Source organism: Kryptolebias marmoratus, linkage group LG22 (assembly GCF_001649575.2).
Source record: "Kryptolebias marmoratus isolate JLee-2015 linkage group LG22, ASM164957v2, whole genome shotgun sequence".
NCBI lineage: Eukaryota > Metazoa > Chordata > Actinopteri > Cyprinodontiformes > Rivulidae > Kryptolebias > Kryptolebias marmoratus.
In genome coordinates, this window is record NC_051451.1 from 9,990,715 (window position 1) to 10,005,749 (window position 15,035).

Sequence of the window (15,035 nt, forward strand, 5' to 3'; positions counted from 1 at the left end):
CAACAAACAAAACAGGGTTGCATGAACAGAAAATTCAAAGGTGCTTCCCAATAATACTTTCAAAGCTAGCAGGCAGAGGTGTTCAGTCATAAGAGAAACATCACTCACCACTTTGTCCTCCTGCAGCCCAGTCAGTCAGACATAATGAAAGGAAAAGGACAGAATGTAAACCAAAACGATCTGGAAGCGTGCAATAAACTTACATCACTGTGACAAAGATGAACACTGGGGTATGAACATATTTCAGATTTAAAGAAACAGTTCAAATGTTAAGGTAACTGAACAGAAAGAAAATACAACGAGTCATTCAATAAATCACGTGTTTGATGTCTATGGCTTAAAAAAACGAGATGCATGTGCACAAACTTGTGGAAAGAAAATAGCACAAATTCTATTTGATTTATTAAACCTTAAAGATTTAGTTCTGCTTTAGCTTGTAGGTTACAGAAGTAGTATCAGTGAGAAGGAAAGGAAGTGCAGATAACCTGAAGCAAAATAAATTATAAATTGTATAACTGCATATTTACAGAATCCCACATATATTAGAAACTATATTTATGAAGATGTAGTGAACTGTTGTTTTTTTTTTGTTTTTTTAATGAACCGGTTTATGAATAAAAACATTATTTTCTTAGTTTCACCAATGAAAAAGATATGGATCCTAAAGGTGGAGCACCACCGATAAATTGTTTAGTTTTGAAGTCGTGTTTCTACTACAACTGGTGACAAATTTTAATAGGTTAAGATAAAAACATGAAACAGTAATAAATCAGGAAGCAGAAGCTGAGATTAGTGCTGCTTTCTCTGCTTTTAAACAGTTTGAGGTTAAACATTATTTATCCCTGTTTGATTAAAGGAGAAAATAAACATGCATTGTGTGACGCCTGAACTGAGTTGGTTGATTGAATATTTGAAGAATAATTTGATGAATGCCGAAAAGTTGGAAAAGTATTTTTGCTTAAAATGCTCATATTTTTTTGAACACCGTCAGTTTGGAGAAATTGACTTTAATACTGACCGAACTGGTGAGCTAAGCACTAGTCTGAGTGGGATCAAGAGCAAAATGGATCGCTGCCATCAGAAAACAACTCCATTTTAAATTATACATATATAGTGGTTCATACAAATATCTAATTTGAACAATAAATATGGCACAAGTCAGTTTTCTAAGCTCTTCTGCCTAGATGTGTCAAATTTATATTTCAAAGAGCTTCTGTAACTAAATGCAGCACACACACACACACACACACACACACTGATATACACACACCCCGCCCTCAGCTGAACTCTTCATCCTCTTACTAATTAGGATGTACTTTAAAGTGTGTGTTTGTGGGTGTGTGGGGTCATTAAATGCCACATCAGTAATGTAAGGAAGAAGAAGGGGGGAGGGGGTCTCTTATTTCAGAGGAAGCCCCCCGCCTGTAAAACTCACACACACACACACTCACACACCCCTGCTGTGAGCGTATAGGGCACCTCCGGACCCCTGGGAGACCGAGACAGAGTGGTAGACCACCCCCTCTGTCCAAAGCTCAGTCTAATGCCCAATTAACCTTTACCAGCCCTCGCTTGCCTCACACACACACACACACACTCAAATAACATAACTCATGCACACTCAACGGTGGAGGCACCCACAGTTCCTGTATATATGTACAGTTCATTTTATCACACGCTCAGAACACACAATGTAAGGTATCACACACACTCACAATTTAACACCTGAGGTCTGATGTCATCAGTTTCTGATTTGTTACCTTCTTATAGTTCATTGTGTACACATCGTGAGCTAAAACGTGTAGCTTCATTTATTTTATTTTTTTGCCTTTCTGAATTATTCAATAGAATTCAGCGACATTTCTAAATGAGTGGACAGTACACCCATGTTCTGGTGAGTGTGAGCTGGAGTGATAACTTAAAGCTGAACTGAAAAGTGGTTTGAAGCCAACATCAGTTGAAAGAAAATCATAAAATATGCTAATAGTAAAATAATTATTATACAGTATATTTATACACCGAATATTGAAGAAACCACTTGGGTGTTTTCGGCTTTTTCCGTGACCCCATCGATGTGTGACGTTCGCCGAGGTTCCCAGCATTCAGCCATTCATCAGTGAGTGGATGAATACCGGTACAATATAGTTCAGTTCGTTTGAATTAATTGTTCGAACCGGGCAGAAAATACCACTGGAGTTTCATTTTTTTTGGCATTCTTGCGCCATTTCTTCGTGTTCAAAAAAGGCTTCTTCTTCCATTTCCACTAGTAAATGACCGGACAGTAGCGGCGTTCTTGGCCGGCCGGGGCACAGCGTACATCAGGAAAACCAGGACGGAAACTCCGCCCCACAAATCACTCTGGAAATTATTGACATAAACGCTAAAAACAGTTTATTTAACTTTTAGGTCAGAAAAATAGGTCTCTGAAATGTTGTGTGGATGTCTTTGGCTACATCACATACATGAAATGTCAATTTTTTTTAGATTTGATTTCAGTTCAGCTTTTAATGTAGATCAGGTCTGGGATCAGCTGAGCTGCATTACTCTTCTCCTCACTCAGTATTTATTATGTTTATTTTATTTCATCGATAACCAATGTCATATTTTCCCGCAGAATCTCAGAGGTTTAAGAATCAAATAAAATTGTTTCTGTTTTCCTCCAATTTGTCGGCCAGATGTTTATGCAGTATTTTTTTTTCTCTAATAATAGCAAAAAAATCTCTATATTTAATAATGTGTTGTCGTTTTTTGTATTTTTAACAGTGTGTGGATTTTATTGGCAGAAACTGAATACTATTTTAAATAAGGTGTGATAAAATGCAGCAACAACTTGTTGTTTATTTCAGCTGACGAGGTCCTCATACCTTCATGTTAGAGAAGAACGCTGATACATGAGAAAACTTCACACATTTTTTAAAATCAAAAGACAGATTCTCCTTCCTGTTTGAAACTTGAGTCCTAATCATAGAAGGGCTGTGCAGTGGGTCATAATCTGCACCTTTACCAGCAGATGTCACTAAGTCCTGTTTTCTGCTGCATGTTTTCCTTCAACACATTGTTGGATTCAGTCAGAAACATACAAGTCTGCGTGTTTCCTGTCAAGAAATAACATCCAAGAGATTCGTTTTACAGGACATAAATCAAAGTAAGGCACCACAGGTGGAGGTTTTCTCACCGTGTTGGACCTCAGGGACACCCTTCCCCCGCAGCGAGCGCAGAACTTCGTCTGGCAGTAGGAACACAGGTTCCCGCAGCCGTCGGCAAACTTGGTCTTGTGGCAGATTCCGCAGGTGGGCGCGTCGTCCCGATGAATGGCCGAGCCCGCCGCCGCCGTGGCCTGCCGGATCACCGTCTCCCTGTAGCTGGTCAGCTGCTGCTGGATTCCTCTGGAGGGGAGGAGGACGGAAGGAAGACACCAGGTGGAAACATGAAGACATTTTCATATGTGAAGTCCCATCTTAATGTTGCTTTTATATGAATATGAAGCTTCTTGATCCCCTTTAACAATTTGTTTACCCCGAACTGAAGTTGAAATGGAATGACTCCAACTTTGATTTGAATCAAACTGAGTCATTACATCAACATTTTTAATACAAACTTTGAAGTTTTTGCATTTTTGGAATATTTTAGGTGAATTAATAAGGGGCAGCAGTGGCTCAGGAGGTAAGGGTTCGTCCTGTAACCAGACGGTTTCCAGTTTGAGCCCCTGTTCCATCAGTCTCAGCCGTTGTTTCCTTGGGCAAGACACTTCATCCGCCTTGCCTGCTGGTGGTGGTCAGAGGCCTCAGTGGCACTGGTGTAATGGCCGCCTCACTTCTGTCAGCCTGCCCCAGGGCAGCTGTGACTACAATGTAGCTTACTACCGTCAGTGTGTGGATGAATGGGTGAATGATTGTAGTGTGAAGCACTTCAGGGTCCTTGGACCAGATAAAGCGTGATACAAGGGCAAGCCATTTACCAGTTACCAATAAAGTATGTTAAAAAACAAGCCTGTTGCATTCAAGCACAAATAAACACAGTCCTCTTCAACCAAATTATGCTCCAACTGAGTCAAGTCTAATTTCATTTGATCAGTGAAATTTATTCCACCTTAATATTAATCAGTTTGATAGTAAATAAATATATATATATGTTAAAGATGTAAGATGTCCCCTTTTGAAAACATTGAATAATTTCTGATCAAATAAAACATGTCTGGTTAGATAAAAGATTGTCTGTTTCCATCAAACATTACAATCAGACATGAATCAGAAGAACACCAGTTAAACTCATATTCTTGAATATCTTTTTTCATTTTTCTCAATATTTCACTGATTTAAAGCCACCAGGGTAAAACTTTGTCATTGTCTGTTTTTTCAGATTGTTTCTTTTTGTATAGTCTGTTTTCTATTTTCTGTCCAGTTGTCTGGATTAGTCTTGACATTGTGGTTCTAGATGTTTTTTCTAACTCTCTGTTGTTCGTGTCTTTGTTTTATTTTGAAAGTCTTTCTTTTTTGACCATGTTGTACTTCCCCTGCTAATTGGTCCTTTTTGTTTCAACCTGTCCTGTCAGTCTGGGTGTGGATATGGTTGTGCGTTTTTGTCTTTTTACCATACAGGTTTCATCAGCTCAGTGTAATTCGTGTTTGAATCAATTTTATGGGACTCTTGCAGCTGCCAGGTAATGGAAGTACGTTTGGTTCATGAATATTAGAGGAAAATTTTGGTTTCCCCATTTTCTGCCTTCTGTGTTTGAGTCCTCTATCAACCACTAAGCACATTTCATGACACTTTTTCTCTTTTTTTCGCTACATTTGCCATTTTATTCATACATTTACCACATCTTTCAGTAGATCATCTACTGTATGTCAAGTTTTCAGCTTACATCTTTTTGGGAAGAACCATGAAGCTGAAATGCTGTCTTCTGTTGGTCAAATTGTGGTAATTTTTATAGATTCAACTAAAGAAATGGGAACAAATTGCATCTTTGTGACCATCTGATGGTAATAAAGAGCCTAAAGATCCATTTTAAAATCGGTTCTGTGCTAATATGTTAAGTGTCAACACAATACTGGTTCATCACTCAACATTTAAGTGGATCTTTTTTAATGTATGAATGATTCAAAATTTTACTTAAAACATTCTTATGAAAATGGTAGGGAACACAGACCAGAACTGAGCGAAAACAAAAAAAAACAAAGTTCAAAGACAAACTTTGAAAGACCTTTAGAAGGCCTGGAAAACTATTGATCAAGACCACTTTAAAAGATTGCGAGAAAGTCCATCTGACTGGATGGAAAATTTAAACAGATGGAAGCGGCTCAGTATATGACAAAAATCAGAACACCAGCTGACCTTTCTGCACCTCTTCCATTCACATTTGTTCTGCCATTAATGGACTGATTTTGTGTTTAAAGGGTGAGCTTCGTCATCTTGAAAGTGCTAACACAAATAAATCACAATCGGGCCGGTTCACCTTTTTCAAAGCACATAATGTTTTAAAATGCACTTTGCTGACACATAGAGAGCATGTTGCAGAAGGGAAATAGAACCCACACTTACCCGCATTACCATATATGGAGTGATGACTATAAGACAGGGACCACCAAAGCGCAACAGCCTATTGTTTACCAGAAAATTGATTGTTTTGTTGACAAAAAGACCCTTCTAACGACTGATGAAGGCAGCCGAAACGTGGACACAGTGGACCAGGTTGAGCTGTTGCTTCAGCTCAAGAAAAGCAGAGCAGACAGACACCTAACACACAGGAGGACATAAAACCGCTGCCAGCCATGCACAGGAAATCGAGGATATTCTGTGTTTTACATTGCTGTGAGTACTGGTGTAAGCCGTTGAAAGGTATGATTTCTGTTCCTCAACTGATTTCACTGACTACGCATGCTGCAACAAAGCTCCGTGGATGTTTCTTCCAAGACAAGTCAAAGATGTGGTGTGGCACTTTTGTTTTTGGGGAAGTGGTCTTTCTTTGTGGTTGAAATGATCCAATTGTAATTGGGTAGCTGGGATCAAACACCAACCATCCAATTGTCACACGACAGCTGTTCCTCCTGAGCTACCACCCCTAAACTAGCAGGCCTTTTATAGGCCTAGTTTCAGTGGGCGGGCATTAATTTGGTGGAGATAAGTATGGACGAGGGTTCCGGTAAAACTGCTGCTCTGGCCGGTTGCCGAGCACAGACCTACAGCTGCACGCCCAGTCTGTCACCGTGTAAGTTAACTTTTCTTTCTGACCACATGTAATAATCAGAAAGAAAAGTGTAACTAAAATAATAGCACCATCGTTGTCCTTGATGTGCGTGAGTGGAACTTTAGTCAGTGCTAAAGAAAAGGCAGGATTTTATTCAAATCAAACAACAACATTGTGCTTTGTCAAAGCAAACACGTTTAAAAGTTAGTTTTAATGAGCCGCATTTCCAATAGAATTTAATTTTTTTGTTTTTTTGACAGTATAAAATAAATAATAATTATTGAATGAGAGCAGTTTTATACAGAATTAGCTCATATTATCTTCATCATATGAGCTCATATTCAAGCTAGAGACATCAGTGTCGCTACTATCTACTTGGGTGGTTATCGTGTTCTAGCGATATCACTGATGCCCGAGTTTGGGGTCCTCGTAGTGATGTCATCACTCTGCGACGACCTTCGGCGCCATGCTCGGCTATTCTGTACTCTGTTTTTCGCTTGTTTTAGGCATTTTTACAGATTTCTTTTAACTTCATGTCAACGACTATTACCACTGTAATCGATGACCCTAATACACTTTAAATGTAAACTGTGTAAAACATTAGGAAACTTGGCATACACGTTATATAGTTCTGTGACTTATGTTAGCATGAAAACGACGGGGGAGGGCTTATGAGATCAATGTAACGTTTGAGAAAAAAGACAGAAAAGGAGGGAAATAAGAAGAGAGGTGCCTGTGATGAGAAAAGTAAAGAAATGAGACGAAAGAAGAGGATAGGTAAGGAGAGACAAAGGAAAGAGGAAAAAGACGGCTGTAGTTTTAAAGAAAGCAATAAAGCTCTTAATCAACATGAAACAGTGTCTCCAAATAATGCAGCTGGGTTTCATGATGTTTGTACCTAGAACCAGTAACTTAGCCCTGACCCCAGCCCTCTAACACAATCATGGATGATAATCAGTTCTATCAGTAACAGTTTGGACTTTCTGAGCTCCTGTTAGAGCTGAATGCAGCTCAGTACTTACAGACTGGAGCTCAGCGGAGCAGCCTCCTCCCCCATCAGCTCAGTTGAATAAAAACTACAAATCCCAGCAGCCGAAGCCAGAGAAAAGAAAGTCCAACACCCAGCTGCTTTCCACACCTGTCAGCATCGTTACTCTGGTTGTAACAGGACAAACTGTTCCCCTAAATACACGTTTCGGAGAACCCAGCGGGTCAAACACAACCTGCCTCACGCACACACACACACATCGTTGTCAGCTCCAAACATAAATGAATCTGCATCTGATAACACACACACACGAATACACACTTCCTAGGAGTGATAAGGTCATAAAGAGGTGACCTGCTGCTGCAGCACCACAGGGCTCACTTCCTGATCCGAGGCTCTCACCGAGGCGTCCTCACCCTCCGCTACTGTTCAGCTGCTAACGGAGTTAGACCTGCATCCTCTCCAGGCCTGAAGTGTGAAACCAGCGGGGCTGGTTCCATGTTTGGGATTACTTTGTTTCCCCATGGGAATTTTTTAACCGTCCCGTAGCCTTCAGGTCAAATGGACCCTAAGTTACAAGGGCTTCTCTTCTCCTCAGTTATGAGGGCTTCAGGGGGGCTAAACCAAGCTGAAGATGCTGTGTTGGTTAATTGCATGAATGTTAATGTTTTTATCATGTCCAATATGTCTCTCGTTGTTATCTCAGAGGTGATAAAGCTGATGTTGGGTGGTTTGAATCCTAAATCATTTTTGGCGCTTCTAGACTGAAAAAAACCACATGGTCTATATGTAATACATACATGAAGGTTCTTCCTTGGGCTCATTCTCTGATCAGGTTCATTGATTCATTAAAGTATTTTCATATTTACCTGTCGTGTGGCCGATTCGGTACGTAGGTCGATACACTCCCAACAATATGATTCATTAAAGATAAATGAGCAGCAAACCCTGATACGATGCAATACAACACACCCCCTAATCACAATACAGTTCAGCTTTAGTCACAATGCAGTTCAGGCTTTAATCACAATACGATTAAATGTCTTTTTTTTATTGCAAAACACCTTCATAAAACCTGACCAGCAGCAGATGTGTGTTCCACTTTTTCATAAACGTCAGTAATGTTTTTTTTAAATAATATAAATAACAAAACATAAGTTAGCATTTTCTTTCTGTTTGTTCCTGTTTATACCTGCGCTGCTGTAGTCCTCTTACTGGCCACTAGGTGTCACTAATGAGAAAACAAGACTGCTAAACAGCAGAAAATGTAGCCAGAAGAACTGTTTCCTGAGAGTGGATCCATTTTTTTTAAATGCACATAACTACACTTTTTTAACCATTCTAATATTTTTTTGGTTGATATAGACTTTTCAGTTAATCATTTAAGGGTGAAATTTAACTGGTTCAAAGATGTAATAGCCTGATACATCTAGATTTAATCCTAAAGCTGGATTGGGTCGTGCTGCTCCTCTAATGAAGTTGCATCATGCATGAACACATTTGTGAATCTGTACAAATCGGTTAATCTTCACAATCCTTGTACACACAAAATCACCATCACTTTTGCAGTACACGGATATTCTGGCAGAAACATTACGACATACCTGCCCCAGGCTAGCTGTAGCACCGAAAGTGCTACAACTAGCTAATAATGCTGCTATCTGCTCTCGTAAATGATCACATAATGCCACGTAATTAATGTAATTTGAAACCAACCGCTGTTCACATGAACCTCTTTAGTTTAGAGATTAGAGCCGTTTCAAGATGGCAAGCCATGACAAACTAAAATGTCTGCTAAAAGTGGGCTAACCTGCTGTACAACCACTTAACAAAGCTACATCTGAGACTGGAGCCAAACATGTTGTTTTGGAAGATATTATTGTAGCTCAGCCCTACTTAACAATCTTTCTTTGTGTTTAACTACAGATAGGCTAATGCAGGGCACAATACAGAAGTAGTAAAACCTGGCAGGAACAGGAAGTACATTAAGTGCCCCTCTGCAAATCAGCTGACCACAAACAAACCATTAAATCCTCTGACATGAGTGAAAAAGTGGCAATGTTGGGAACTGTACCGATCATATCTGAGCATTTCCTGGACTGTGGGCCACATCCAGCCTGTTAGCTGTCCCTGTCCGGGCCATGGCTGGTCAACGGAAATGAGGTCACTCAAAGAAATTACTAGAGATGTAACCCACAGCAATGGCAGCACATGCTAAAAAAAGAAAGATTTATACAAAATATTGAGTGCTTAACAAGTGGACTTCTAAATGTTAGCTCGGTTTGTGGAGAACAGGTCAGTGTTTTGAAAATATCGGACTAAACACACAGAGAAATACATGAATTTGACCAAAAACCAGCAAACTTCATCAGAAGCTCTGCTACTGAAACAACAAGAAACTAACGCAACAAGTTTTGTTTTTTGTTGTTTCAATAGCACATTTAGGGATGGCACAGTCGAGACCTTGTTTGTGGTATCTCACAAATATAGCTAAAAACGTTAATTTCTTGACTGATGGGGAGTTCACCAAAGAGGGTTTGGTGGACTTTGCTGTACTTACATGCCCTGAAAAAAAAAGAAGCGTTTCAGCATGTGTCCCTTTTCACACAAACCAATACAAGAAGGATGGAGGATCTTACAGAGAACCTGGAGGAACGGTTGAAAAAAAGGAATTGACAATGTTGAGATTTTTGCCTAGTCTCTAGAGCAGTGATGTCTGTGACATGACTCAATTGCTCATCTTTGTACGAGAGATATGAAGGAAAAAAAAAAATCTTGGAGCCCACAGAGGAACTGGTAACAACGCAGTCACTGAAAGGGATGCCTACCAGGAATAGTTTGTTCAAGAAGGTAACTGTGTGTCTGGACAAGATGGAACTGAAATGGGACAAACTGACTGGTGAAGGCTTTCATGAGAAAGTTGTTGTTCCTTTCAAACCATTTGGAGGGTAAGACTTTCACACCTAACACTGAAAGTAGCCACGCTATCAGCTGATCATCTTCACTGGTGCTCATCTATGCTGGTGGCACTGCATGATGAATTTTCAAGAACTTTGGAAGATTTCAGCGAAGTGCACATGGCATCCTTCTCCCTCACATGTATTGTGGATAATTCACCCAGTCATGTTCAGTTTAAAGTCACTGAGCTGCAGTCTGATCCACTACTAGCAGATCACTTTAAGTCAGCATCATTGCCGTACTTTTATTCCTCTTTCATAGAGGAGAACATTCCACACATGAGAAGGTGTGCTCAGAAGCCCTTTAATCTACCTTTATACGGAGCCCAGGAAATGTCTATATACCATTTGACCTTCTCCACATTTTGTATTTTGTACATCAAAGTATTTCACTGATTTTACCGGGACTTTATGTGATAGACCAACACAAAGTAGTGCATAATTGTGAAGCGGAAGTAAAATTGAACATGTTTTTTTTTTTATTTACAAATAAAAGTTATTTAAAGTGTGGCATCCATTTGTATCCAGCCCTCTTTATTCTGATTTCCTTAATTAAAATCCAGAGCAACCAGTTGCCTTCAGAGGTCACCTAGTTGGTAAACAAAGTCTACCTGTGTGTAATTTAATCTCAGTATAAATTCTGCTTTTCTCAGAAGAGGTTTGTTACAGAAGACTGGTGATCAAACAGCCTCATGACAACCAAGGAATACACCAAACAGGTCATGGATAAAGTTGTTGCATTGTTAGGTTATAAAAACAATATTCCAAACAATCCATCATCTGAAAATAGAAGGAGTATGGCACGGCTGCAAACCTACCAGGACATGGCCGTTCACCTAAACTGACAGGTCGGGCAAGAGAGCATTAATCTGAGAAGCAGCCAGGAATCCTACAGTCCTGGAGGAGCTGCAGAGATCCACACCTCGGATGGAAGGATCTGTCCACAGGACAACCATTAGTCATGTTCTCCACAAATCTGACCTTTATGGAAGAGTGGCAAGAAGAAAGCCACTGCTGAAAGAAAACCAGAAGAAGTCCCGTTTGTAGTCTGCCACGCCCCATGTAGGGACAGAGCAAATATGTGGAAGTAGGTGCTCTGCTCATTTGAGACTTTTTGGCCTTAATAAAAAAAAACACTGTTTGTGTGGGAAAACTAACATTGTACATCACCCTGAACATACCATTACTATTGTGAAACATGGCGGTGGCAGCATCATGCTGTGGGGATCATTTTCTTCAAAAAGGAGAGGGAAGCTGGTCAGAGTTGATGGGAAGATGGATGGAGCTGAATACAGGAAGAAAAACTTAGAGGCTGCAAAAGACTTGAGATGGGGCGGAGGCTCGGAGGTCTGCCAGACCTAAATCGGATTTTTTTGTAAAAATATATGAAAAGTATATATAACATTCCTTCCACTTCACAACATGTGCTGGCCAATTGTATAAAATCCCAGTAAAATACTTTGAAGTTTGTGGTTGTAATGTGACAAAATGTGGAAAAGTTCAATGGGTATGATTACATTTTCACTGTAGACGTGAAGTATAAGGCGTAAAGGTGGTTCCGTTTTTTTCATACCCATAGCACCTAACAAAAAACATATTTATGGCTTCTTATAAAGCTTGCATGTTTGTTTGGGAGAAATGACTTTAGCCTGTTGGTCCAGCTGTCTGCAACAGTCCCAGTTCTGCAGTCCCTTTGGGAAAACTAATTACCCACCTCTGGTATAGATGGAGCTGGTATAGATGGGAAAATTGTAATGAGAACAGGATATGGAGAGAGAATAAGGAAACACATGAAGGGAAACATCAGAAAGAAATGCACAAACACAAACAGAAGTGGAGCTCATTAAGAAAAGTATCTATATTCAGAGGCAGGCTCAAGGTTAAAGCAAAGTCAACCCAATTCTTCACTTTCTCACACACACACACACACACACACACACACACACACACACACACACCAACCCACACAAAGAGTCTTCGCTTACTTGAAAACAAGCGCATTGTTTGTGGGGATGTGTGCGCCGCGTGTGCTTTTCAACCAAAACATCCGTGATTAAAAGCAGAAATCCGCATTTACATAAAACAATCTCATAATAATCGGCGCAGCTTTAAGAAGCTCTGAACTTTGACCCCCGGCGCACAAGGAAAACAAAGTTTAGAACATGGTGGATTACACTCTGCAACACAAGAAAAAACACACCCCAATACTTAAAGGCTAATTATTTATTCTGCGGCGTAATCATTTAGCTTCCAGAGGTAATCAAATCAAGTTTTTTTATTGTTCTTAGAAAATACAATCATTTGTGTTGCTGATTAAAGTCCCTTCATATTGTGGGTGACAGACTTATTTGATAAAGGTTATACATGTTTTGTGACGAGCTGAGAATCATTTTCATTACTTTGCTTTTAATATTACAAATCTAAATGTGTTCTCAAAGTAAAAAAAACAAAGAAAAAAAATTGCGTTGAAACTGCAAAAGAATCACTCATCTACTCATCCCTACTCTGCTTCATTCCCTCCCACTTTTCACAATGGATGATGATGCCACTGTGACGTTAAAAAAAATCATCCAGATGCATCCATGTGCATCATAAGAACACAGAAGGCTCGTTGTTGTGTTTCACAGAGCATGGTAGGTCAACAATGGTTTGGAGAATCCGCAAAATTTCTGCACTGAGGTTGTAGAGGTTTATTATTGTGAGTGGCAGCATATCCAGGATGTGAGGCCCAGGTCAACTGGTGTGGTTGCAGAGTTCTGGGAATTCTCAAAGTTGGAAACTTTCCATGGGAAATCATAGATACTTATTGGAATAAATGGGAATAAACCTTGCATTGAAAGAATTGAGGGTTGGTCCTTAACAGAGACTTTAAAAAATATAATGGGAAACTACATTTTAGCGAAATCTTGAGTTAAACAACCAGATTTCAATGCTGTACCATACAATGAGAGGTACCACAACCTAAAGAAATGATAAACTATGTCACCTGGACACGTAGGGACAGATGTAAGTAGTAACAAGGAAAAAGTTTAGCTCAGAGCTGTAAATAGTTTTCTTGTTAATGCAATTCACTTAAATTTGTTTCATTTCTATGCTGATAAAATGACAAAATAAAACCCCAAAACAATGCTTAAATAACATGTAAATAGTTTTGTTTAGAGCTGTGTGAAGGAAATTTGACATTTTCTGCAAATAAATGTAGACATTCCAATGATTTTTGTGATATGCAATTTACAGGTTTTTTGTCGTTTTTATGTAAACACAATGAGAAAAAAAGAAATAAATATGGATATTTTTTGTTCAGAGATGCGTACGTAAACTTAAAAAAGATTACAAAAAAATATATAAACATGTTCGAAATGTATTGTCCTCTAAAAACCCTGTTGTTGTGTCAATAAATTTGCCACTTTCATAACTTTTGGGTCAAACCCATTTTCTTCTATAGCATTATATGGCCTTGACAAAGCTAAATGTTTCTGTTCTTGCTTGGATATGATACAGTGTGTTCAAATGATCCCCAATTTCCATTTTTTCCCCCATAATTCACATGGACAAGTACCAATTTTGAATATTTCCAAAATTCTCCAGCTTAACCTCCCATGTAAAGTTTTGGGAAAGTTTCGGTAAAGTTTCTGCTCCTTCACATCCCAAGGTTTGATCATTGGGAATTTGAGGCAGAACTGGCCATACTGGCGTCATGCCTAGGTCACGTCCTTAAGACACCTCACCACGCGGCCGCAACAACCAATCCACGTGCCCCGCACACCACTACATACACTAATTTACTTGAATGAATCACCAAGTCAACCATCCATCCATCCATCTTCTTTACCCACTTCTCCTTTCTGGACCACAGTGACTGCTGGTGCCTACATCCAGCAGTCACTGTGCGAAAGGCAGGGGACACCCTGGACCAGTCTATCACAGGGACACATAGAGACAAACGAGACAAGCAACCATTCACACTCTCACTTCTGGAATTAGCCCAGCCTAAAAACTCTAAATTTAGTAATGTGCATGTAAAATGAATGATTTAAGGATCATAAGAAAAAGCACTGAGAATAAATGTTAGTTTTTTTTTAAGAAGGATAAAATCTTCAAAAAAAAAACATTTTAGAAGGCTCAAAAAATATTGCAAATCTTTACCAACAATTCTACGATGTGGGCTGGAACCCTTTTTGTTTGTGCGTCTGACTGTTACCAAAAACAAAACCCTCAATTTTAATGAAACTTGCAGAAATGAATCAGTCTGTGTATGACTACAACTAGTTAACTTTTGTAGTCATCCTGATTCAAAATGGCTGGCACAGTCGACAGGCCTTAAAAACACACAAAGATAGCTACATCTCAGTCAATTTTACAGATATTGACCTAAAAGTTGATGTGCTAAACGCTGAAACTGATTCCCAACACATAATCTGAGTGCCATGTGCAGTCAACTCTCTTTGCCTGTTAGTAAAATATCTCATGGACCACTAGACGGTTATTAATTAAACTTTTTTTTAAATTTGGCTCTGTGATGTACATTTTAGAACCAAATAAATGTAAATCTTCAGTTCACAGTAAGAACTCCTTCTTAATGGAACCCTTCATTGCTTTTTGTTTGTTTTTTGGGGATTTTACAAGAGACGCAATGTTAAAAATAAAACAGTACAATGTTAACTAATGTCTCCTTTGAATTCTCAGGTTGGAGCCAAGACTCATTACTGCGTGTCCACTCGTTCTCACACCCCCAATTTATTTATTTCTCCACAAACTGAAGAGTTTTGGGCCTTTCCCTGCCAGGGGTTGTCTATTTCATTTAAGCTTAAAGCAACATTTAAAAAGCTCCAATGCATCAATGCATTAAAGACACCCCCCATTTGACCTGAGAGTTAAAATAAGAGCTAAAATGTGTCAGTCC

General features: G+C 39.3%; 1 protein-coding gene across 9 annotated transcripts in view; it reads right to left on the minus strand.

The window, feature by feature from the left end:
• LOC108239158 (regulating synaptic membrane exocytosis protein 1) overlaps positions 1 to 15,035 on the minus strand; it is a 101,905-nt gene that overhangs the window by 70,965 nt on the left and 15,905 nt on the right. For 8 of the 9 annotated variants that reach the window (XM_017421689.1, XM_017421688.1, XM_017421686.1 and 5 more), the window contains exons 3-4: positions 3,176 to 3,386; positions 109 to 120 (exon numbers count right to left, since the gene is read on the minus strand). In XM_017421689.1, the coding sequence (XP_017277178.1) occupies positions 109 to 120; positions 3,176 to 3,386 (223 nt within the window). The remainder of the gene's footprint in view (positions 1 to 108; positions 121 to 3,175; positions 3,387 to 15,035) is intronic. The other variant, XM_017421687.1, reaches the window with a different exon arrangement.